Below are 27,414 nucleotides of genomic sequence, written 5' to 3'. Positions count from 1 at the left end.
CACGGCGGCTCTCTGCCCAGGTCCTCTGGGATAACACACGGCAGCTCTCTGCCCAGGTCCTCTGGGATAACACACGGCAGCTCTCTGCCCAGGTCCTCCGGGATAACACACGGCGGCTCTCTGCCCAGGTCCTCTGGGATAACACACGGCAGCTCTCTGCCCAGGTCCTCTGGGATAACACACGGCAGCTCTCTGCCCAGGTCCTCTGGGATAACACACGGCAGCTCTCTGTCCAGGTCCTCTGGGATAACACACGGCAGCTCTCTGTCCAGGTCCTCTGGGATAACACACGGCAGCTCTCTCCCCAGGTCCTCTGGGATAACACACGGCAGCTCTCTGCCCAGGTCCTCCGGGATAACACACGGCGGCTCTCTGCCCAGGTCCTCTGGGATAACACACGGCAGCTCTCTGCCCAGGTCCTCCGGGACAACACACGGCACCTCTCTGCCCAGGTCCTCTGGGATAACACACGGCGGCTCTCTCCCCAGGTCCTCTGCGATAACACACGGCGGCTCTCGCAGGAGCGAGCAGTCAGGAGGCTTGCTTTGCTCCACACACACACACAGAGGAAAAACATTGGCTGGACATTTAACTCCCTGCAGCCACAGCCTGGAGGTGGAGATATGGTGGGCAGGCGTCCCACCCGTCTCTGACCTACCCACCATGAAAGCAAGGCCCATATAGTAATGGATTGGTCTCAGCACATATCGTGCTGGAGGAAACACTTATGGCTTTCACATCACACAGGAAAGCAACCTTTGTGACACGTCTCCCCTCATGTACGACACCAGTGAACCGGTCACACCATGTACATTTAGTCATGTGACTCCTCGCACACTGGGGGCAGGGGTGAAGTGGTTGGGTGGCCGTTCCAATTTGAGGTCGGTCCTCACCACATTTTCCTCCAGTCAGGTCCACGAAGAACAAGGCGGACCTAAAAGCAGAGATCTAGGATTAGTAATGTGATTACGGGGGGGGGGGGGGGGGGGAAAGGGGGTGCAGTATTGTGATTGCGGGGGGGGGGCAGTAATGTGATTGCGGGGGCAGCAATATGATTGCAGGGGGCAGTAATATGATTGCAGGGGGCAGTAATATGATTGCAGGGGGCAGTAATGCGATTGCGGGGGGCAGTAATGCGATTACAGGGGTAGTAATGTGATTGCTTTGGGGGTAGTAATGTGATTGCAGGGGTAGTAATGTGATTGCGGGGGGTAGTAATGTGATTGTGGGGGTGTAGTGAAATATGTATAGGTATGTGTTATGGTCTGGTGATTATGGAGCGACATGAGACTAGCTCTGAGCAGGTGGTATCTATACTGACCGCAGACCCTAAGCTCGACACAACACTAGAAGTAGCCGTGGAATGCTCCTAACTCTGCCTAGGCATCTCGTCACAGCCTAAGAGCTAACTACCCCTAAAGATAGAAGCAGGAAAACTATCTTGCCTCAGAGAAAATCCCCAAAGGATAGATTAGCCCCCCACAAGTAATGACTGTGAGAGGAGAAGGAAATGACATACGTAGTATGAAACAAGATTTAGCACAGGAGGCCACTTCTAGCTAAAAAGGAAAGTACAGGAAAGAGCTCTGTGCGGTCAGTAGAAAAAACTAGAAAAAGTCCACGCAGAGGAATGCAAAAATCTCCACACCTAACTAAAGGTGATAAACTGGACAAATTAGCAAAAAACAAGACAGTACAAAACAACAAGTCCACAATAAGTGAACTGCAAAGGACATGGAAGGACTTAGCTTTGCAGAACTTGGTCAGAGTGTCAGGACAATCCAAAGAGCAATGACTCCAGGCAAAGACAATTGACAACTGGCATTGATTGAGGGCTAAGGCCAGACTAATATAGCCGAGCCCAAAAGACAATCAAAGGAAACAGCTGAGAAGCTAAATCCAAGAAGCAGCAATACCACTAAAGACCACAGGAGGAGCCCAAGAGCAGAACTAACAAAAATACTACTTACAACCAAGAGCGGAATTCACAACAGTACCCCCCCCCCCCCTTGAGGAGGGGTCACCGAACCCTCACCAGAGCCCCCAGGCCGATCAGGACGAGCCAAATGAAAGGCACGAACCAACTCGGCGGCATGAACATCGGAGGCAACAACCCAAGAATTATCCTCCTGGCCATAACCCTTCCACTTGACAAGATACTGAAGCTTCCGCCTTGAAAAACGAAAATCCAAAATTTTCTCAACCACATATTCCAACTCCCCCTCAACCAACACCGGGGAAGGAGGATCAACAGATGGAACAACGGGCACCACATATCTCCGCAACAAAGATCTATGGAAAACATTGTGGATGGCAAAAGAGGCTGGAAGGGCCAAACGAAAAGACACAGGATTGATAATCTCAGAAATCTTATACGGACCAATAAACCGAGGCTTGAACTTAGGGGAAGAAACCTTCAAAGGAACATGACGAGAAGACAACCAAACCAAATCCCCCACACGAAGCCGAGGACCAACACACCGACGGCGGTTAGCAAAACGCTGAGCCCTTTCCTGGGACAACGTCAAATTGTCCACCACATGAGTCCAAATCTGCTGCAGCCTGTCCACCACAGAATCCACACCAGGACAATCAGAAGGCTAAACCTGTCCTGAAGAAAAACGAGGATGGAAACCAAAATTACAAAAGAAAGGCGAAACCAAAGTAGCCGAACTGGCCCGATTATTAAGGGCAAACTAGGCCAACGGCAAAAAAGCCACCCAATCATCCAGACACAAAGCATCTCAAATAGGTCTCCAAGGTCTGATTAGTTCGCTCAGTTTGGCAATTTGTCTGAGGATGGAACGCCGAAGAAAAAGACAAATCAATGCCCAGCCTAGCACAAAAGGCCCGCCAAAACCTAGAAACAAACTGGGAACCTCTATCAGACACAATATTCTCCGGAATGCCATGCAAACGAACCACATGCTGAAAAAACAATGGAACCAAATCTGAGGAGGAAGGCAACTTAGGCAAAGGTACCAAATGGACCATTTTAGAGAACCGGTCACAAACAACCCAGATAACCGACATCCTCTGGGAAACAGGAAGATACGAAATAAAATCCATGGAAATATGCGTCCAGGGCCTCTCAGGGAACAGCGCGGGAACATCAAGGCTTGGCCCAGGCACAGGTCCCACAGGACTGCACAAAAGCACGCACATCCTGCGACAAGGAAGGCCACCAAAAGGACCTAGCCACCAAATCTCTGGTACCAAAAATTCCAGGGTGACCAGCCAACACCGAACAATGGACCTCAGAAATTACCTTACTTGTCCATCTATCAGGAACAAACAGCTTCCCCACTGGACAGCAGTCAGGCCTATCAGCCTGAAATTCCCGAAGCACCCGCCGCAAATCAGGGGAGATGGCAGACAGAATCACCCCTTCCCTAAGAATGCCAACCGGCTCAAGGACTCCAGGAGAATCAGGCAAAAAACTCCTAGAGAGGGCATCCGCCTTAACATTCTTAGATCCTGGGAGATACGAGACCACAAAATCAAAACGGGAGAAAAACAGGGACCAACGAGCCTGTCTAGGATTCAGCCGCTTGGCCGACTCGAGGTAAATCAGATTCTTATGATCGGTCAGGACCACAACGCGGTGTTTAGCTCCCTCAAGCCAATGTCGCCACTCCTCAAACGCCCACTTCATAGCCAACAACTCCCGATTGCCGACATCATAATTGCGTTCCGCAGGCGAAAACTTTCTGGAACAAAAAAAGCACACGGTTTCATCAAAGAACCATCAGACTCCCTCTGAGACAAAACGGCCCCTGCCCCAATCTCAGAAGCGTCGACCTCAACCTGAAAAGGAAGAGAAACATCCGGCTGACGCAACACAGGGGCAGAAGTAAATCGGCGTTTAAGCTCCTGAAAGGCCTCAACAGCCTCAGAGGACCAATTAGTCACATCAGCGCTTTTCTTCGTCAAATCGGTCAGAGGTTTAACCACACTGGAGAAGTTAGCAATGAAACGGCGATAAAAATTAGCAAAGCCCAAAAATTTCTGAAGGCTCTTCACAGATGTGGGTTGAATCCAGTCATGAATGGCTTGGACCTTAACAGGATCCATTTCTATAGACGAAGGGGAAAAAATAAAACCCAAAAAAGAGACCTTCTGAACTCCAAATAGGCACTTAGACCCCTTCACAAATAGAGCATTATCACGAAGGATCTGGAATACCATCCTGACCTGCTTCACATGAGACTCCCAATCATCGGAAAAAATCAAAATATCATCCAAATATACAACCATGAATTTATCAAGGTAATTGCGGAAAATATCATGCATAAAGGACTGAAACACAGAAGGAGCATTAGAAAGCCCAAATGGCATCACCAGGTATTCAAAATGGCCTTCGGGCGTATTAAATGCAGTTTTCCATTCGTCACCCTGTTTAATACGAACAAGATTATATGCCCCTCGGGGGTCAATCTTAGTAAACCAACTAGCCCCCTTAATCTGAGCAAATAAGTCAGAGAGCAAAGGTAAAGGGTATTGGAATTTGACCGTGATTTTATTAAGAAGGCGATAATCAATACAGGGTCTTAAGGAGCCATCCTTCTTGGCAACAAAAAAAAATCCCGCTCCCAATGGTGACGAAGAGGGCCGAATATGCCCCTTCTCCAAAGATTCCTTAATATAGCTCCGCATGGCGGCATGCTCTGGCACAGACAGATTGAAAAGTTGGCCCTTAGGGAACTTACAACCAGGAATCAAGTCAATAGCACAATCACAGTCCCTATGTGGAGGAAGGGAACTGGACTTGGGCTCATCGAATACATCCTGGAAATCTGACAAAAATTCAGGGACCTCAGAAGAGGGGGAAGAGGAAATTGACATCAAAGGAACGTCACTATGTACCCCTTGACAACCCCAACTAGTCACAGACATTGATTTCCAATCCAGCACCGGATTATGTTCCTGTAACCATGGAAAACCCAGTACAACATCATGTAAATTATGTAACACCAGAAAACGGCAATATTCCTGATGTGCAGGAGCCATGTACATAGTCATCTGTGTCCAGTACTGAGGTTTATTCTTGGCCAATGGTGTAGCATCAATACCCCTCAAGGGTACGGGACTCTGCAAAGGCTGCAAGGAAAAACCACAGCGCCTGGCGAATTCTAAGTCCATTAAGTTCAGAGCAGCGCCCGAATCCACAAATGCCATGACAGAAAAGGACGACAATGAGCAAATCAGGGTCACAGACAGGAGAAACTTAGGCTGTATAGTACTGATGGTAACAGATCTAGCGACCCTCTTAATACGCTTAGGGCAATCAGAGATAACATGAGCCGAATCACCACAGTAAAAACACAGCCCATTCTGACGTCTGTATCCCCTCTGTTCCGCTCTAGTCAAAATCCTATCACACTGCATGGACTCAGGACTCTGCCCACAGGACACTGCCATATGGTGTACCACCCTGCGTTCACGCAGGCGTCGATCAATCTGAATGGCCAGAGACATAGAATCGCTCAACCCAACAGGCGTGGGAAACCCCACCATAACATCTTTAAGGGCTTCAGAAAGACCCTTCCTGAAAATGGCTGCCAGAGCTTCCTCATTCCATCTAGTGAGCACAGACCATTTTCTAAATTTCTGTCAGTATAATTCTGCCGCTTCCTGACCTTGACACAGGGCCAACAGTGTCTTCTCAGCATGCTCTACAGAATTAGGTTCGTCATACAATAATCCGAGCGATTGAAAAAATGCATCTACATTAAGCAATGCCGGATTCCCTGACTCAAGAGAGAATGCCCAGTCCTGAGGGTCGCCACGCAGCAGAGAAATAACTATCTTTACTTGCTGAATGGGATCACCAGAGGAACGGGGTTTCAGAGCAAAAAACAATTTGCAATTATTTTTAAAGTTCAGAAACTTAGATCTATCCCCGTAAAACAAATCCGGAGTAGGAATTCTAGGCTCTAAGGCCGGAGTCTGAACAACAAAATCTTGGATATTCTGTACTCTTGCAGCAAGCTGATCCACATGAGAAAATAACCCCTGAACATCCATGCCTGCATCCAAATCCAGAATCACCCAGAGATCAAGAGGAGAAAAAAAAAGACAAAACAAACCAAAGGAAAAAAAATGACTCAAAACTCCTTTTCTTTTCCTTCTTTTGAGAGGCATTCAGTTCAATTTTGGCCAGTTGTACTGTTATGGTCTGGTGATTATGGAGCGACATGAGATTAGCTCTGAGCAGGTGGTATCTATACTGACCGCAGTCCCTAAGCTCAACACAACACTAGAAGCAGCCGTGGATTGCTCCTAACGCTCCCTAGGCAACTCGTCACAGCCTAAGAGCTAACTACCCCTAAAGATAGAAGCAGGAAAACTCTTGCCTCAGAGAAGATCCCCAAAGGAAAGATTAGCCCCCCACATGTAATGACTGTGAGAGGAGAAGGAAATGACATACGTAGTATGAAACAAGATGGAAAGTACAGGAAAGAGCTCTGTGCGGTCAGTAGAAAAAACTGGAAAAAGTCCACCGCAGAGAAATGCAAAAATCTCCACACCTGACTAAAGGTGTGGAGGGCAAACTCTGCTGCCCAGAGCTTCCAGTTTAGCTAAAAAGATCAATACTGATAAACTGGACAAATGAGCAAAAAACAAGACAGTACAAAACAACAAGTCCACAATAAGTGAACTGCAAAGGACATGGAAGGACTTCGCTTTGCAGAACTTGGTCAGAGTGTCAGGAAAATCCAAAGAGCAATGACTCCAGGCAGAGACAATTGACAACTGGCATTGATTGAGGGCTAAGGCCAGACTAATATAGCCGAGCCCAAAAGACAATCAAAGGAAACAGCTGAGAAGCTAAATCCAAGAAGCAGCAATACCACTAAAGACCACAGGAGGGAGCCCAAGAGCAGAACTCACAAAAATACTACTTACAACCAAGAACGGAATTCGCAACAGGTATGAATGTGTGACTAGCAGTAATGTAACATCTGTCCTGAGACTGCAGCTCTCACAGGAGGTCACAGCATATGTTATCCTGAGAAGGCAGTCTACTGTCTCCAATCTCGCTAGGGGGCCTTGCTAAGAACCAGGAAGAAGGGGAAATGTTTCACACCTTCTGGCTCTTTTGAAGAGAGATGTCAACTACAGCCGGATACTATCTATGAGAAACGTTACAGAGTTTCAGAGGAAATAATACATTATTTGGTGGCGTGGCTATGGTCCAGTCACAAACCAGCAATTATATTAACATGAGAGGCTGGTCTAGAAATTTGACCTCCAGGTTGACTCTCTAAATCAGGGGTGTCAAACTGCATTCCTCGAGGGCCGCAAACCATGCGTGTTTTCCAGATTTCCTTAGCATTGCACAAGGTGCTGTAATCATGATGTGTGGATGTGATTAAATTATCACCTGTGCAGTACAAGGAAATCCTGAAAACATGACCTGTTTGCAGCCCTTGAGGAATTCAGTTTGACACCCCTGCACTAAATTACGCCTACACACAAAGAAAGTTGTTCACATGTGGGGGCAACCTGGAAGCTGATGTGAGCCATTCCATATTTCTCCCTCCCCCAGGGACAGAGAACCAGACTGCAAAGTTCGATATTTTCTGTAAGTTTTCTCCCATTTATATTTATAACTGTTTTGCATATTTGTATGTCACTTTTTATTACCATATTATTATACCCTTTTTATTGTAAGCACTGTACCTTTTCTATTAAAGCTTAAAACTTTAATAAGTCTGAACCTTGCATGCTCTAAAGAATCCATAGCCTTATGATTGGCAGACAGTAGTAGTAATATTTCCGGGACTCATCGCCCGTGTATTCGGTGAGTGGTGGCAGCGTGTACGAGCGGGTGTGTGGCCTGGGTCGGGGTGTGATATATGCTCCCATTGCAGCATAGGACAGAGGTCGAATGCTGGACAGAGAGGGGAGATGGGGTTGCGCCTGCAAGGGTTAACCTAAGTCACGCGCTGAGAGCGGATACGCGACAAATTGGTGGCAGCACAGTGGGATCCGTGACACTGCGCATGCAGCTTATTCTACAGCACCGACAGGCTGCAGAACGCCAGGCTGAGAGAATGGCTGCAGAACGCCGGGAGGACAGAGCTTTCCAGCTTCAGATGACTCAAATAGAGAGGGGTATCAGTCCTCAGCTAACCCCCTCCCAGGTTTATAAATCTGAGGAGACCACGTCTGGAAAACTTCCCTGTGATGGAGAAGGATATGGACTTAGATACTTTCCTTCGGGGGTTTAAAAAAAACCTGCAGGCAGTACCATCTACCCCGTGAGCAGTGGGCACAGTATCTAACCCCAGGATTGAGAGGTAAAGCCCTGGAACTTTTTGCTAGCCTCCCACCAGAGCCAGATGGGAACTATGAGGGCATAAAAGAGGCCCTGATCAGGAAATACAACCTAACACCAGAAGTGTATTGCAGAAAGTTCCGGAACCTACAACGTGGATCCACTGACAGCTATGCAGATGTTGTGAGCACCTTGAGGACCATGTTCCACCAATGGATTAGGGGACTTTCTGTTAACAGTTTTGAGGACTTAACGGATCTTATGGTGAAGGATCAATTTCTTCACATATGCCCCACGGATGTACGACAATTTGTGTGTGATCGGGAGCCACAAACTGCGGATCAGGCTGCAAGGATTGCGGACTGCTATGTGGCTAACAGGATGCCTGAGGTGCGGAAGCCATCGGGATTCATCTGGAGGGGAGGTAAGCCAAACGGGGACCCTTCTCCCTCTGCCGGCCGATCACCAGTGCTATCCAAGCCCACCTTCTATGGGGCCCCGGGAAATAGACATTCTCTAGGCGATGCACGCCCGTGCTTCTCCTGCAACAAAGAGGGACATGTTAGCGCTGTCTGCCCTGATAGGGAGAAACGCCCAACTACCACCACAAAGCCGTCTGTGCCCACACCGTCTGTCCTCTTTGTAGCCGGCTCTGATGCGAGGGCTAATGAGAACTGTTAATCTGTCGCTGTTGGCAATAAAGTCACCATTGGTCTCAGACACTGGGGCAGAGGTGACTCTGGTGCATCCAGCCATGATAACCCCTGCCGATATCATACCAGGAAAGACTGTCTATAACCGGGATTGGAGGGGTCAGCCCGGCCGTGCCCATGTGTACCTGGACTGGGGAGCAGGGAAGGGACTGAGAGAAGTGGGAGTATCAGAGGCTATTCCCAAAAATGTGATGCTAGGCACGGACCTAGGGAGGATGGTGTCCCAATACGTTCCTCCCTTGCAAGTAAATGATGCAGAGAAGGTGGAAGCAAGTGACCCACCTGAGATCCCGTGCGAGGAGGGAAAATGTCCCAATGCACAGGACTGTACATATGTGGCAGCTGTGACCCGAAGTCAGGCTGCAGCTCAGACTCAGGCCCAGAGATTAGAGGATGAGTCTCAGACAGAACTGCCAGGACAGGAGGCCCATACTGTGGTCCCGCAGCCTCCATACATGGCAGACCCCCCAAGGTCCCTGATAACAGACACTGAAGACTCAGCTTCAGACCAGGGCCTGGCAGTCACACTAGGCCAGGGCCTGCAGGCTGACAGTCAGAGCTTCCAGGAGGCCCATACTGTGGTCCCGGAGCCTCCATACATGGCAGACCCACCAAGGTCCCTGATAACAGACACTGAAGACTCAGCTTCAGACCAGGGCCTGGCAGTCACACTAGGCCAGGGCCTGCAGGCTGACCGTCAGAGCTTCCAGGAGGCCCTGCAGACAGATGTCAGTCTGGAGGAGCTCAGATGTCTTGCAGACCGACCCCCTGCTGCTCCTGACAAAGAGAGAGTATACTGGGACCAGGGCAGACTGTATACAGAGACTATCCCCACGGATACTACAGAGTCTTGGGACTATTAACAGCGGCTGATCGTCCCTTATCCATTTAGGGAACAATTATTGAGGATTGCCCATGAAATTCCTTTGGCCGGACACCTTGGAATACAAAAGACTAAAGGTACCGTCACACTTAGCGACGCTGCAGCGATACCGACAACGATCCGGATCGCTGCAGCGTCGCTGTTTGGTCGCTGGAGAGCTGTCACACAGACAGCTCTCCAGCGACCAACGATCCCGAGGTCCCCGGTAACCAGGGTAAACATCGCAGGGCCGCGCTTAGTAACCCGATGTTTACCCTGGTTACCAGCGTAAAAAACCAAACAGTACATACTTACATTCAGCTGTCTGTCCCTTGCCGTCTGGTTCCTGCACTGACTGCTGGCCGTAAAGTGAAAGTGAAAGCACAGCGGTGAGTCACACAGCGGTGACTCACCGCTGTGGCTGTGCTCTGCTTTCACTTTACGGCCAGCAGTCAGTGCAGGAACCAGACGGCAAGGGACAGACAGCTGAATGTAAGTATGTACTGTTTGTTTTTTTACGCTGGTAACCAGGGTAAACATCGGGTTACTAAGCGCGGCCCTGCGCTTAGTTACCCGATGTTTACCCTGGTTACCAGTGAAGACATCGCTGAATCGGTGTCACACACGCCGATTCAGCGATGTCTACGGGGAGTCCAGCAACGAAATAAGTTCTGGACTTTCTTCCCCGACCAACGACAGCACAGCAGGGGCCTGATCGCTGCTGCCTGTCACACTGGACGATATCGCTAGCGAGGACGCTGCAACGTCACGGATCGCTAGCGATATCGTCTAGTGTGACAGTACCTTAAAGCTCACTACCTACCACTCCTACTAGGAGAGAGTGGGAGCTGAGCTAAACTCAGAAGGAGTATGGGAGAATAAGGGTAAATTGTATATACCAAGGTCCCTGTTCCTAATTATGGCGCAAGCAACACATGGCCCCACTCACACCTCAAAATGTCACATGTGTGCCATGGTAGATGCCTTCTGGATCGCTCCTGGTTTCAGTTACGCAGCCGCGAAACTCGTACAGTCATGCCTCATCTGTGCACAGCACAACCCAAGAAAAATAATAAAAATCCCTAAGAAAGCGACACCCAGGCCTCTCTACCCGTTTCAGAGACTGCAGACTGACTACATACAGCTACCCAAGGTAGGAGTGTATGAAGACGTCCTAGTATGTGTAGATCTCTTCTCTGGTTGGCTGGAAGCCTATCCGGTAAAATGTGCAAATGCTAAAACGACTGCAGACAAACTGATGAAAGAACTGATCTGCAGGTATGGTGTCCCAGAAACCATAGAGAGTGATAGGGACACACTTCACAGGAGAAATAATGAGGGAAGTCATGCAGGTCCTGGGAGTACAGCAAGCATATCATGCACCATATAGACCACAAAGTAGTGGGAAAGTGGAGAGACTAAACGGGACCTTTAAACTGAAAATGCAAAGGTCACGGCAGACACAGGAAAGAGCGGGGTAGAGTGCTTGCCTCTTGCACTCTTTTCGGTCACACAAACTCTAAATGGGAAGACAGGCTTGTGTCCTTTTGAAGTCCTGTTTGGTAGTGCACCAAAGACTGATCTGTACTTCCCACAGGTGCTACAAATGCAACACATTTCTATAACAGCCTATGTCCAGGCCTTGCAGAAAAAAAATGAAGCAACTTACCGGTAGCAGTGTTTTTCAGGAGCCCATGACAGCACCACGAGAGAGGGGATCCGCCCTTCAGGGACAGGAAACCTACAGACATAAAAGGGCGGCACCTCTCTTCCGCATCGGTTGGTTTACAGAGCATGAGATGGCCTCCTAGGCTAGTGGCATAAAATCAACTTAATATATGGTACAATTCACCATGTGAGTAAACTTAGCACTTAAAGGAAAAGAAGGTGTTAACCCATACGAGAAAATAGGGTAGGGAATAAAAGGGTGCGGTCATGGGCTCCTGAAAACCACTGCTACCGGTAAGTAGCTTACGTATTTATTCAGTCGCCATGACAGCACCAAGAGAGACTTTCAGAGAAGTATAAAGGACTAGGGAGGGACAACTGCTTCAAGCACCCTTCTCCCAAACGTGAGATCAGAGGAGCTACCAAGATCTAGTCTATATAGTGTTTAAAGAAAGTAGATGGAGAAGACCATGTGGCCGCCTTACAAAGGTGTTCAATCGACACTTCTGATCTCTCTGCCCAGGATGTGGCCATGGCTCGAGTGGAATGAGCTTTAACACCTTCTGGGATCTCCATGCCACCTGCTGTATAAGCCAGATATATTGCCTCCCTGATCCATCTAGCTGGTGTGTTTTCAGATACTTTAAGTCCATTTCTAACTCCCCGGAAGGATATAAATAGGGAATTATCTTTTTTTCAAGCGTTTGTAGCTGAAATATATTTAAGAAGACATCTTTTAACATCCAAAGTATGAAATTTATGTTCCTTATCATTAGTGGGATTAGGACAAAATGAGGGAAGGACAACCTCTTGTAACCTATGAGTTTTTGAGGCAACTTTTGAAGATAAAGAGGATCAGGTCTCATAATAACTCTATCTTCCCTAAACTGCATGTACGGAGGCTGTCTGGACAAACCTTGTATATCACTAATCCTTCTCGCGGATGTAAGCGCAACTAAGAGCTGTTTTCAGGGATAGAATTTTATTCGGGGCATCATCAATAGGCTCAAATGGAGCTTGCGTTAAAGCTGAGAGAACAAGATTTAGGTCCCATGGAACTACTTTTTGTTTAATGATTGGTCTAGATCTCGTAACTGCCTTGAAGAATCTGACTATCCAATGATTGCTGGCCAAATTTCTATTGTATAGTGCCCCTAGAGCCAATACTTGAACCCTAAGCGTACTTGTGGCTAGGCCCATATCTAACCCCTTTTTGCAGGAATTCTAAAATTTGGTTAATACAGGGTTTCTGATCAATCCGTGTTTCTGAAACTGATAAGAATTTTCTCCAAATCCTGACGTAAATGTTTGTTGTAGAGATTTTCCTACTTTTGAGTAATGTATTTACCAGATCTCGCGAAAAACCCCTCTACCTTATACCTTAGTAACGCCCTTTCAAATTCCACGCCGCTAGATGTAAATTGGCCACTCGTGGATGGAGGATTGGGCCCTGGGAGAGATTTGGTATTTCTGGAAGAATCCATGGCTGAGAAATGGACATCTTCCTCAGCCAATGAAACCATGACCTTCTGGGCCAGAACGGGGCTATCAGGACTATTCGGGCTCAGTCTTCCCATATTTTCCTCAGAACTATTGGGATTAAGTTCAGAGGGGGAAACGCATGGCGAGATTGAAGTGCCATAGGATTAGAAGAGCGTCTACTGCATACGGATTGTCTCTGGGGTTTAAGGAGCAGAATCGATGTAGCTTTCTGTTTTCTCGGTTGGCAAAGAGATCTATGTCTGGACAACCCCACAACTGTATGATCTGATTGAAGATGGATGAGTTTAGTGTCCAATCTCCCTGTCTGAGTTGGTTGCGGCTTAGATAGTCGGCCATGATATTGTACTTCCCTTTTATGTGAAGAGCCGTGAGTGATAGATAATTTTCGGCCATCTGAAAAATACGATCCGCGACCTCCATTAATGAACTGGACAGAGTACCTCCTTGATGGACGTGCCGACCCTGTTAAAGCGCGTTCTACCGCTAATAACTCCTTTAGATTGGATCACAAACTCTGTTCAGACTGAGACCACAGCCCCTGGACCCAACTACTTTCCAAGAGTGCCCCCCATCCCCTGCTAGCATCTGTAGTTATTATCAATATGATTTGTCCAGGGAACCCCCCTACATAAATTTGGTATGTGTGTCCACCAATGTAGTGATTAAATAGATTCAACGGACAATGAAAATTTACTGTGAAGATGAGCTTTCAGGCGACGGGAATTTTGTAAGATGTCCCACTGTAGTGTTCTGGTATGATACTGAGCCCAGAGAACCGCCGGAATACACAATGTGAGTGAACCCAATAGTGACATTGCCCCACTTACAGAGACTGATGGATTATTAATCATTCTGGTCACTAGTCGCTGGATACCATCCACTTTTGAATCTGGAAGACGACACTCCTGCCGACTGGAGTCTATGGTAAGACCCAGAAACTCCTGAACTTTTAAAGGTTGTAGACAAGATTTTTTTAAATCAATAATCCACCCTAATTTGTGTAACACAGATGTCACCTTCTCCAATTGGTTTTTGCAATGTGACTCTGAATGTCCCACAATCAATAAGTCATCTAGGTAGGAAACTATTAATATGTCCTGGTCGTGAAGGTTTGCCATAACTTCTACCATGCCTTTAGTAAAAACCCGGGGTGCAACCGCGACTCCGAAGGGTAGTGCACGATATTGTAAGTGCTGTACTGAGCCGTTTAGTAAAACCGCCACCCTAAGGAACTGTTGGTGATCTGCGTGCATCGGGACGTGATAATAGGCGTCTTTCAGATCTAGGACAACTATAAAGCAATTAGAGAAGTTTTATTGCCGTCTTTACAGATTCCATTTTAAACCAGCAAAAATTTATTCAGGCCTTTCAAATTAATGATGGTACGAAAAGATCCGTCAGGTTTTTTGACCAGAAAGAGAGGGGAGTAAAACCCTTTACCTCTTTGTACCGCGGACACTTTAATCAGAACCCATTTTTTCTGAAGTTCCTGAACTTCTGATTCTAGTGCCACTTGTGCTGCAGAAGAACGGATGGGTGTTAAAGTAAATTTATCATGAGGAATCCTTTGGAACTCAAACTTTAGGCCAGTTTCAACAACGCGGAGAATCCATGGACTGTTGGAAATTTGTAACCAGGCAGGATAGAAGGCTGAAAGCCTACCCCCTACCTGGTCCGGCAGTCATTGAGGTTTTTTATAGTCCCGAGAGGTATTAAACATATATCCTCTACCTTTCTATCTATTATTATCATATCTAGGTCGCTCTCTATTCGACCTTCTGCGGCTAAACCATCCTTTATTGTAATCCCGTCTACAAGAGGGTTTTCCTAGGAAAGGGAACCGTTTCTTATTATCACCGCCTTATCTAATAGTTCATCAAGAACTGGTACAAATAAATGTGCCCCTTCACATGGAATGCTACACAGTTTTGATCTGGCTTGCAAATCTCCTGGCCAACATTTAATCCATAGAGCTCTACGGGCTGCGTTAGAAAGGGCTGAAGATCTGGCGGCTAATTTAACAGAACCTGCCGACGCGTCTGACAGAAAAGCTGCTGCCTCCTGAATTATAGGTAGGGAGGATAGGATCTCATTCCTGGGAGCCTTATTCTTGAGTTGATCCTCTAAGCGGTCAAGCCACACCATCAATGAGCGTGCTGTGTAAGTGGCTGCACTCGCTGGTCTTAGGGATCCTGCTGATCTTTCCCAAGCCCCTTTCAGGAAAACGTCAGCTTTCCTAGCTAGTGGATCTTTTAGATTTCCTAGATCTTCAAACGGAAGAGAGGTCCTTTTACACACCTTGGCCACTGCTGCGTCCAGTTTCGGAGCCTTGTTCCATGAGGATGAAGCTTCCTCCTCGAACGGATATCTCCTCTTAAATGCCGGTAGAACTGAACCTTTCCTGTTGGGTTTTTTCCACTCCTTTGTAATCAATGCATTTATCTTATCCACCACCGGAAAAGACCTTCGGGATTTTCGATCTAAGCCTTTAAACATAATGTCCTGCATGGAGCATTCTGTCTGGGTCTTCTCAATCCCCAATGTGTTGTTTACCGCCTTAACAAGATGGTTAACTCTGTCTAGCGGCAAGTAGGAGTGACCGGACTCGGTCTCTATAGATGAAGAGGATGACGGGAAGGAATCAGAGCTCAGTTCACCCGAGTCCGACCCCAAATCCGAAACTGGGGACCATATGTTTGCTTCTCCTGACATCCGTTTTCTGGGAGATGGATTTAATAGAACCTTTAACTTCCTGTCTAACCATATCCCTATACTTAGAGTGGAAGGTCAGGGGCTTCTGCCTCAATTAAACTTTGCCATGACAGTAACCTTATATACAATCTGGGAGTGGTTCCCCACATTCGGCGCACTCCTTATGTTTGGCTTTGGCGGAACATTTTCTCCCCTAACAAGGAGAGAATATAAGGAGGAACAGGAAATCACTAAGTGAACTTTCACGTAGATCACTTACCCAAACGTGCAGTGATTGGTACCGTAATCAGAGGGGGGGTCCTTCCTAGCCGGCGATGTTTTACGGCTTGAGGACTTGCTCTGCCCCAATTTTTGGGTATTCTTGCTCCCACCAGAGCGACTACTGTCACTAGATCGCCGCTGGGATATAATTTGAGGCTCCTGACTGGGCTGAATCTGCTGCTGCTGGTGCTCCGGCAATGGTGCTCCCTGCTCCAGCAACTCCATTATTAGTCAGAAGCACTCAGCAGTCCTCAGATTCCTCATTAAATACCCCCAAGGTACCGCCCCCTGATGGGGGTCAGCAGGCTCCAGGTGATCTGCCTGGTACCATGATTAAATGTTGGAGCGCCTCCCCCAGGGCCGCACCCCGGACCGACCGTAAACAGACCTCCACCCCCCCGAAGGCCCATCCGCAAACCTACCCCCCCACCGCATAATCGCCGTGTACCAGAATCAGGTGAGGACGCGATAGCGACGTCATCGCCCGGCGCGGTCCCACTGCGCATGCCTCGCCACGTCATCAGGCCGCGCCGCCAGCCACATCATCCGGACACGCCCCTTCTGGGCGTGACCGCGGTGAGTGAGCCGACGCGCGGTCGAGGAAGCCAGCGTTGCCCGGCCGACTCGCACATCACCCTGCCACGGACAGACCCCGGGCGTGGCCACGGCAGAAGACCCCATATACTCACCTGGTACCTGATGGCGACGGATCACTTAAGAGGCAAGCATTTAGATAAAAGCTGCCGCTCTCTGCTGACACCGACATCAGCAGTTCCCCTGCCGCGTGGTGCTTCCGGCGTCCTGGACAGACCGAGGTAGGGGACCCCCGCTACCTGAATCTGCCTGCCAGGACTGGGTTATCTTTGTTTCTTCAACCTTCTTCATAAGGCCTGTCTGAAGAGGTTCCCCTGTCAGGGACAGGAAACCAACTAATGCGGGAGAGAGGTGCCGCCCTTTTATGTCTGTAGGTTTCCTGTCCCTGAAGGGCGGATCCCCTCTCTCGTGGTGCTGTCATGGCGACTGAATAAAACTTAATGTGGTGCATAAACATGTGTTCTCATCCATTCCAGATCCTAATGAAAGTGCAGACGTGCATCAGCTGAGTCCAGGTGATTGGTGGTCATACACAGACGTACATCAGCTGAATCCAGGTGATTGGTGGTCATACACAGACGTACATCAGCTGAATCCAGGTGACTGGTGGTCATACACAGACGTACATCAGCTGAATCCAGGTGATTGGTGGTCATACACAGACGTACATCAGCTGAATCCAGGTGATTGGTGGTCATACACAGACGTACATCAGCTGTATCCAGGTGACTGGTGGTCATACACAGACGTACATCAGCTGAATCCAGGTGATTGGTGGTCATACACAGACGTGCATCAGCTGAATCCAGGTGATTGGTGGTCATACACAGACGTACATCAGCTGAATCCAGGTGATTGGTGGTCATACACAGACGTGCATCAGCTGAATCCAGGTGATTGGTGGTCATACACAGACGTACATCAGCTGAATCCAGGTGATTGGTGGTCATACACAGACGTACATCAGCTGAATCCAGGTGATTGGTGGTCATACACAGACGTACATCAGCTGAATCCAGGTGATTGGTGGTCATACACAGACGTACATCAGCTGTATCCAGGTGACTGGTGGTCATACACAGACGTACATCAGCTGAATCCAGGTGATTGGTGGTCATACACAGACGTGCATCAGCTGAATCCAGGTGATTGGTGGTCATACACAGACGTACATCAGCTGAATCCAGGTGATTGGTGGTCATACACAGACGTGCATCAGCTGAATCCAGGTGATTGGTGGTCATACACAGACGTACATCAGCTGAATCCAGGTGATTGGTGGTCATACACAGACGTACATCAGCTGTATCCAGGTGATTGGTGGTCATACACAGACGTGCATCAGCTGAATCCAGGTGATTGGTGGTCATACACAGACGTACATCAGCTGAATCCAGGTGATTGGTGGTCATACACAGTAATGTGATTGCGGGGGAGGCAGTAATGTGATTGCGGGGGGGGGCAGTAATGTGATTGCGGGGGGGGCAGTAATGTGATTGCGGGGGGGGGCAGTAATGTGATTGCGGGGGGGGCAGTAATGTGATTGCGGGGGGGGCAGTAATGTGATTGCGGGGGAGGCAGTAATGTGATTGCGGGGGGGGGGCAGTAATGTGATTGCGGGGGGGGCAGTAATGTGATTGCGGGGGGGGCAGTAATGTGATTGCGGGGGGGGCAGTAATGTGATTGCGGGGGGGGCAGTAATGTGATTGCGGGGGGGGGCAGTAATGTGATTGCGGGGGGGGCAGTAATGTGATTGCGGGGGGGGGGGCAGTAATGTGATTGCGGGGGGGGGCAGTAATGTGATTGCGGGGGGGCAGTAATGTGATTGCGGGGGGGGCAGTAATGTGATTGCGGGGGGGGCAGTAATGTGATTGCGGGGGGGGCAGTAATGTGATTGCGGGGGGGGCAGTAATGTGATTGCGGGGGGGGCAGTAATGTGATTGCGGGGGCAGCCTCGAAGCATCTTACCTCCTGTTGGCACAGTACTTTAGGCCCAGGTGGTAGGGACTGTGCCACCAGCCCACGAACAGCACGCCCGTGTCGTCTGGTGACCAGAAGGCCTGGCAGAAGGGAGAGCAGCGTCACCTGCAGGCATCAGACAGTATTACGATGGTGGCGGCTCATACTCACCTGACCCGGAGAAACGTCAGCAGGGATTCCCTCCAGCACAGAGATGTTCCCACTCTCGATGTCCAGCACACACAGCGCCGGGACGCTCTTACCCACCAGACACTCGCCCCAGTCCTCATGGAGAACAAACTGATCTCCCTGCAGAAACAAGAAAGCAGAGCAATGGCCGACACCGACGTGTGATGAGCGGTGTAGATCGCGGGGGGCCCTCACCTTCACCGTTTTCTCGGCACCGTCTTCTTCCTCTTCTGTTGTGAGATGTCCGGCATCGAAGAACGACTTGGTTTTGGGTCTCTTCTTCTCGGCGATGTACAGAAGATGTGTCTCTGAGTGCGACCAGGACAGAGACCCGAACTGCTCTGTAGGGAAAAGATGGGCGAGGTAAACGTCAGGATCCCACCGCGAGACACCACCCACCAGACCGCACCGCAAAGCAACACCCACCATACCCCACCGCGAGACACCACCCGCCACCACACTAGACCCTACCACTAAGGCACCACCCACCACCACACTCACCGTCCTCGTACACCTTCCCGTGTTTCTCCAGCGCTGTCAGGTTGATGCTTTTCACCTTCCGGTTTCTGTCCCACACCTGAAATAAGAAGAGGTGGCGCAGTGACCTCAGAGGCTCCTCCCAGACACCCCGGCTCCGCTCCTCACCTCCAGGAACTGCGCCTCCTCCCCGCTCCGGTTCTTGGTCTCTCGTAGGACGGCCTTCAGTGCTCCGGAGGGCGACTCCCTGCTGAGCAGTCTGGGGGGACACAAGTGACCACCACAATTCAGCATCTGCAGGCTCCATGGTACAGACAGCGCACACGCTTAGAACATGTCATCATTATTACCACAGCCGGACCCTGCAATAACCTCCGTCCGGTGCCCCCTCCCCGGAGGTCTCCCCCTCCCCCCTCTCCGGCGGTCTCCCCCTCCCCGGAAGTCTCCCCCTCCCCAGAGGTCTCCGCCTCCTCCCTCTCCACCTCCGCCCTCCCCGGAGGTCTCCCCCTCCCCCCTCTCCGGCGGTCTCCGCCTCCCCGGAGGTCTCCGCCTCCTCCCTCTCCCCGGCGGTCTCCGCCTCCCCGGAGGTCTCCGCCTCCTCCCTCTCCCCCTCCCCGGAGGTCTCCCCCTCCCCAGAGGTCTCCGCCTCCCCCCCTCCCCAGAGGTCTCCCCCTCCCCCCTCTCTGGCGGTCTCCGCCTCCCCAGAGGTCTCCGCCTCCTCCCTCTCCACCTCCCCCCTCCCCGGAGGTCTCCCCCTCCCCGGAAGTCTCCCCCTCCCCGGAAGTCTCCCCCTCCCCGGAAGTCTCCCCCTCCCCAGAGGTTTCCGCCTCCCCCCCTCCCCGGAGGTCTCCGCCTCCCCAGAGGTCTCCGCTTCCCCCCTCCCCGGAGGTCTCCCCCTCCCCAGAGGTTTCCGCCTCCCCCCTCCCCGGCGGTTTACCCCTCCCCCCTCCCCGGCGGTCTCAGTCACTTACTCTCCTCGGATCTCGCTGCCGTTGCCGCACGCTCCGGCGTACACCACCGTGTTATTATCATGGAAGACGATGTATTGGCGACAAAACTTCACCAGCTCGTTACGATCCAGATCTCTCTGTGCCCATTCTACAGGGGAAGAAGCAGAACTCAGTCTCACGGGGGCCGCACATGACACCCACCGCTGCCGGCCAAGTCATTGTCTATAACACAACCACATATCACAGCTGTACAGACGTCATCCCTGTCCCCATCGGGGCTCACAAGCTACAATCCCCATCAGGGGGGGGGGGGGGACACAGGGAGAACATACAGACCCCCTGCAGATGCCATGCTAGGTGGGGATTCAACCCTATATACAGTACAGTGCTAACCACTGAGCCACGTGCTGCCCTACATACAGTACCGACCACTGAGCCACGTGCTGCCCTATATACAGTACAGTATTGACCACTGAGCCACGTGCTGCCCTACATACAGTACCGACCACTGAGCCACGTGCTGCCCTATATACAGTACAGTATTGACCACTGAGCCACGTGCTGCCCTACATACAGTACCGACCACTGAGCCACGTGCTGCCCTATATACAGTACAGTATTAACCACTGAGCCACGTGCTGCCCTACATGCAGTACCGACCACTGAGCCACGTGCTGCCCTATATACAGTACAGTATTAACCACTGAGCCACGTGCTGCCCTATATACAGTACAGTATTAACCACTGAGCCACGTGCTGCCCTACATGCAGTACCGACCACTGAGCCACGTGCTGCCCTATATACAGTACAGTATTAACCACTGAGCCACGTGCTGCCCTATATACAGTATTGACCACAGCCACGTGCTGCCCTATATACAGTACAGTATTAACCACTGAGCCACGTGCTGCCCTACATACAGTACCGACCACTGAGCAACGTGCTGCCCTATATACAGTACAGCATTGACCACTGAGCCACGTGCTGCCCTATATACAGTACAGTATTAACCACTGAGCCACATGCTTTCCTATATACAGTACCGTATTGACCACTGAGCCACATGCTGCCCTATATACAGTACAGTATTGACCACTGAGCCACGTGCTGCCCTATATACAGTATTGACCACTGAGCCACGTGCTACCCTATATACAGTATTGACCACTGAGCCACGTGCTGCCCTATATACAGTATTGACCACTGAGCCACGTGCTGCCCTATATACAGTACCATATTGACCACTGAGCCACGTGCTGCCCTACATACAGTACAGTATTAACCACTGAGCCACGTGCTGCCCTATATACAGTACAGTATTGACCACTGAGCCACGTGCTGCCCTATATACAGTACAGTATTAACCACTGAGCCACGTGCTGCCCTATATACAGTACAGTATTAACCACTGAGCCACGTGCTGCCCTATATACAGTACCGACCACTGAGCCACGTGCTGCCCTACATACAGTACCGACCACTGAGCCACGTGCTGCCCTACATACAGTACCGTATTGACCACTGAGCCACGTGCTGCCCTATATACAGTACCATATTGACCACTGAGCCACGTGCTGCCCTATATACAGTACAGTACTAACCACTGAGCCACGTGCTGCCCTATATACAGTATTGACCACTGAGCCACGTGCTGCCCTATATACAGTACCATATTGACCACTGAGCCACGTGCTGCCCTACATACAGTACAGTATTAACCACTGAGCCACGTGCTGCCCTATATACAGTACAGTATTGACCACTGAGCCACGTGCTGCCCTATATACAGTACAGTATTAACCACTGAGCCACGTGCTGCCCTATATACAGTACAGTATTAACCACTGAGCCACGTGCTGCCCTATATACAGTACCGACCACTGAGCCACGTGCTGCCCTACATACAGTACCGACCACTGAGCCACGTGCTGCCCTACATACAGTACCGTATTGACCACTGAGCCACGTGCTGCCCTATATACAGTACAGTATTAACCACTGAGCCACATGCTGCCCTATATACAGTACCGTATTGACCACTGAGCCACGTGCTGCCCTATATACAGTACAGTACTAACCACTGAGCCATGTGCTGCCCTATATACAGTACAGTACTAACCACTGAGCCACGTGCTGCCCTATATACAGTACAGTATTAACCACTGAGCCACATGCTGCCCTATATACAGTACCGTATTGACCACTGAGCCACGTGCTGCCCTATATACAGTACAGTACTAACCACTGAGCCACGTGGTGCCCTATATACAGTATTGACCACTGAGCCACGTGCTGCCCTATATACAGTACCATATTGACCACAGAGCCACGTGCTGCCCTATATACAGTACAGTATTGACCACTGAGCCACGTGCTGCCCTATATACAGTACAGTACTAACCACTGAGCCATGTGCTGCCCTACATACAGTATTAACCACTGAGACACGTGCTGCCCTATATAGAGTACAGTACTAACCACTGAGCCACGTGCTGCCCTATATACAGTACCGTATTGACCACTGAGCCACGTGCTGCCCTATATACAGTACAGTATTAACCACTGAGCCACATGCTGCCCTATATACAGTACCGTATTGACCACTGAGCCACGTGCTGCCCTATATACAGTACAGTACTAACCACTGAGCCACGTGCTGCCCTATATACAGTATTGACCACTGAGCCACGTGCTGCCCTATATACAGTACAGTACTAACCACTGAGCCATGTGCTGCCCTATATACAGTATTAACCACTGAGACACGTGCTGCCCTATATACAGTACAGTACTAACCACTGAGCCACGTGCTGCCCTATATACAGTATTGACCACAGCCACGTGCTGCCCTATATACAGTACTAACCACTGAGCCATGTGCTGCCCTATATACAGTATTAACCACTGAGCCACGTGCTGCCCTATATACAGTACAGTACTAACCACTGAGCCACATGCTGCCCTATATACAGTACCGTATTGACCACTGAGCCATGTGCTGCCCTATATACAGTACAGTACTAACCACTGAGCCACGTGGTGCCCTATATACAGTATTGACCACTGAGCCACGTGCTGCCCTATATACAGTACCATATTGACCACTGAGCCACGTGCTGCCCTATATACAGTATTAACCACTGAGCCACGTGCTGCCCTATATACAGTACTGACCACTGAGCCACGCGCTTCCCTATATACAGTACAGTATTAACCACTGAGCCACATGCTGCCCTATATACAGTACAGTATTGACCACTGAGCCACGTGCTGCCCTATATACAGTACCATATTGACCACTGAGCCACGTGCTGCCCTATATACAGTACAGTACTAACCACTGAGCCATGTGCTGCCCTATATACAGTATTAACCACTGAGCCACGTGCTGCCCTATATACAGTACCGTATTGACCACTGAGCCACGTGCTGCCCTATATACAGTACAGTATTGACCACTGAGCCACGTGCTGCCCTATATACAGTACTAACCACTGAGCCATGTGCTGCCCTATATACAGTACAGTATTGACCACTGAGCCACGTGCTGCCCTATATACAGTATTGACCACTGAGCCACGTGCTGCCCTATATACAGTACCATATTGACCACTGAGCCACGTGCTGCCCTATATACAGTACCATATTGACCACTGAGCCACGTGCTGCCCTATATACAGTACAGTACTAACCACTGAGCTATGTGCTGCCCTATATACAGTATTAACCACTGAGCCACGTGCTGCCCTATATACAGTACCATATTGACCACTGAGCCACGTGCTGCCCTATATACAGTACCATATTGACCACTGAGCCACGTGCTGCCCTATGTACAGTACAGTATTAACCACTGAGCCATGTGCTGCCCCATATACAGTACTGACCACTGAGCCACGTGCTGCCCTATATACAGTACAGTATTGACCACTGAGCCACGTGCTGCCCTATACACAGTACAGTACTAACCACTGAGCCACGTGCTGCCCTATATACAGTACTGACCACTGAGCCACGTGCTGCCCTATATACAGTATTGACCACTGAGCCACGTGCTGCCCTATATACAGTACCATATTGACCACTGAGCCACGTGCTGCCCTATACACAGTACAGTACTAACCACTGAGCCACGTGCTGCCCTATATACAGTACTGACCACTGAGCCACGTGCTGCCCTATATACAGTATTGACCACTGAGCCACGTGCTGCCCTATATACAGTACAGTATTGACCACTGAGCCACGTGCTGCCCTATACACAGTACAGTACTAACCACTGAGCCACGTGCTGCCCTATATACAGTACTAACCACTGAGCCACGTGCTGCCCTATATACAGTACTGACCACTGAGCCACGTGCTGCCCTATATACAGTATTGACCACTGAGCCACGTGCTGCCCTATATACAGTACCATATTGACCACTGAGCCACGTGCTGCCCTATATACAGTATTGACCACTGAGCCACGTGCTGCCCTATATACAGTACCATATTGACCACTGAGCCACGTGCTGCCCTATATACAGTACAGTATTGACCACTGAGCCACGTGCTGCCCTATATACAGTACTAACCACTGAGCCACGTGCTGCCCTATATACAGTACTGACCACTGAGCCACGTGCTGCCCTATATACAGTATTGACCACTGAGCCACGTGCTGCCCTATATACAGTACCATATTGACCACTGAGCCACGTGCTGCCCTATATACAGTACAGTATTGACCACTGAGCCACGTGCTGCCCTATATACAGTACTGACCACTGAGCCACGTGCTGCCCTATATACAGTATTGACCACTGAGCCACGTGCTGCCCTATATACAGTACCATATTGACCACTGAGCCACGTGCTGCCCTATATACAGTACAGTATTGACCACTGAGCCACGTGCTGCCCTAAATACAGTATTGACCACTGAGCCACGTGCTGCCCTATATACAGTACAGTATTGACCACTGAGCCACGTGCTGCCCTATATACAGTACTGACCACTGAGCCACGTGCTACCCTATATACAGTATTGACCACTGAGCCACGTGCTGCCCTATATACAGTACCATATTGACCACTGAGCCACGTGCTGCCCTATATACAGTATTGACCACTGAGCCACGTGCTGCCCTATATACAGTACAGTATTGACCACTGAGCCACGTGCTGCCCTATATACAGTACTGACCACTGAGCCACGTGCTGCCCTATATACAGTACTGACCACTGAGCCACGTGCTGCCCTATATACAGTACCATATTGACCACTGAGCCACGTGCTGCCCTATATACAGTATTGACCACTGAGCCACGTGCTGCCCTATATACAGTACAGTATTGACCACTGAGCCACGTGCTGCCCTATATACAGTACTGACCACTGAGCCACGTGCTGCCCTATATACAGTACTGACCACTGAGCCACGTGCTGCCCTATATACAGTACCGTATTGACCACTGAGCCACGTGCTGCCCTATATACAGTACAGTATTGACCACTGAGCCACGTGCTGCCCTATATACAGTACAGTGAGGACGATGGCGGCCATACTGGTGGTCTCCAGCTGTCACCAGGGCTGGTCTGAGTCCGGGCCCCTAACACTCGGCCGGCACCGCACAGGCGCCGCCGTCTCCCGGCATTTTCACCATCTCTCCGGATCTTGTCCTGGTCACAGCTGAGACTTTGTTACTTTTTATCGGGGACTGGACACAATGGGACCTGAATGGTTCCAGACACTGACAGTAAGCCGGGTGTGGGGTGACTACTGCGCCCCCTGGAGGCGGACTAACCTGTGTACACGTTGCTGTACTTCCCACCATACTGTGTGGTGACCTCAGGTCCGATGGATGCACTGGACAGAGACGGGAACTGGCAGAGATGGCGGTAGAGCGCCGCCACGTCCTGCGCCTTCTGCATCACCTGGGAAACGAAGACAAGCCGTGAGAGGAGGAGGAGGACGGACAGCCAATCGGGAGGAGGAGGAGGAAGAGGGCGGGAGGCCAATCGGGAGGAGGAGGAGGAAGAGGACGGACAGCCAATCGGGAGGAGGAGGAGGAAGAGGGCGGGCGGCCAATCGGGAGGAGGAGGAGGACGGACGGCCAATCGGGAGGAGGAGGAGGAAGAGGGCGGGCGGCCAATCGGGAGGAGGAGGAGGAAGAGGACGGACAGCCAATCGGGAGGAGGAGGAGGAAGAGGGCGGGCGGCCAATCGGGAGGAGGAAGAGGAAGAGGGCGGGCGGCCAATCGGGAGGAGGAAGAGGGCGGGCAGCCAATCGGGAGGAGGAAGAGGGCGGGCGGCCAATCGGGAGGAGGAAGAGGGCGGACGGCCAATCGGGAGGAGGAAGAGGAAGAGGGCGGGCGGCCAATCGGGAGGAGGAAGAGGGCGGGCGGCCAATCGGGAGGAGGAGGAGGAAGAGGGCGGACGGCCAATCGGGAGGAGGAGGAGGAGGAAGAGGGCGGGCGGCCAATCGGGAGGAGGAGGAGGAAGAGGGCAGACGGCCAATCGGGAGGAGGAAGAGGGCGGGCAGCCAATCGGGAGGAGGAAGAGGGCGGACGGCCAATCGGGAGGAGGAAGAGGAAGAGGGCGGGCGGCCAATCGGGAGGAGGAAGAGGGCGGACGGCCAATCGGGAGGAGGAAGAGGGCGGACGGCCAATCGGGAGGAGGAAGAGGGCGGGCGGCCAATCGGGAGGAGGAAGAGGGCGGGCGGCCAATCGGGAGGAGGAAGAGGGCGGGCGGCCAATCGGGAGGAGGAAGAGGGCGGGCGGCCAATCGGGAGGAGGAAGAGGGCGGACGGCCAATCGGGAGGAGGAAGAGGGCGGACGGCCAATCGGGAGGAGGAAGAGGGTGGGCGGCCAATCAGGAGGAGGAGGGCGGGCGGCCAATCAGGAGGAGGAAGAGGGCGGGCGGCCAATCAGGAGGAGGAAGAGGGCGGGCGGCCAATCAGGAGGAGGAAGAGGGCGGGCGGCCAATCAGGAGGAGGAAGAGGGCGGAGGGCCAATCAGGAGGAGGAAGAGGGCGGGCGGGCGGCCATGATGGGTGTTACACTGCAGTGGGCGGGGCTCTCGTGTGTGGGAGGAGACATGTCAGGCGCCGTCCTCCGCAGAGCGCTGGGGAGAAGCACGAGGTCGCCGTCACTCCGCGGCCTGTTACACAGTTTCCTCGCTGGGACTTGTAGTCCGCTGATGACGGGCCATATATGGTGGCAGCGCCCGTCCTCCGTGTGTCCTCAGGCAGCGGC

At 50.9% G+C, this 27,414-nt stretch overlaps 1 protein-coding gene across 2 annotated transcripts in view; it reads right to left on the bottom strand.

Moving 5' to 3' along the window:
- APEH (acylaminoacyl-peptide hydrolase) overlaps positions 1-27,414 on the bottom strand; it is a 55,955-nt gene that overhangs the window by 28,371 nt on the left and 170 nt on the right. The window contains exons 2-9 of one of the 2 annotated variants that reach the window (XM_069735969.1): positions 25,967-26,096; positions 20,194-20,320; positions 19,391-19,481; positions 19,247-19,322; positions 18,941-19,086; positions 18,728-18,865; positions 18,566-18,657; positions 894-934 (exon numbers count right to left, since the gene is read on the bottom strand). In XM_069735969.1, the coding sequence (XP_069592070.1) occupies positions 894-934; positions 18,566-18,657; positions 18,728-18,865; positions 18,941-19,086; positions 19,247-19,322; positions 19,391-19,481; positions 20,194-20,320; positions 25,967-26,096 (841 nt within the window). Of the gene's footprint in view, positions 1-893; positions 935-18,565; positions 18,658-18,727; positions 19,087-19,246; positions 19,323-19,390; positions 19,482-20,193; positions 20,321-25,966; positions 26,097-27,414 lie in introns of both variants that reach the window. The other variant, XM_069735967.1, reaches the window with a different exon arrangement.

The sequence above is a fragment of the Ranitomeya imitator genome, chromosome 8 (assembly GCF_032444005.1).
Source record: "Ranitomeya imitator isolate aRanImi1 chromosome 8, aRanImi1.pri, whole genome shotgun sequence".
Lineage (NCBI taxonomy): Eukaryota > Metazoa > Chordata > Amphibia > Anura > Dendrobatidae > Ranitomeya > Ranitomeya imitator.
Note: the sequence above shows the minus strand (reverse complement) of the source record. Positions and strands in the feature narration are given on the sequence as shown.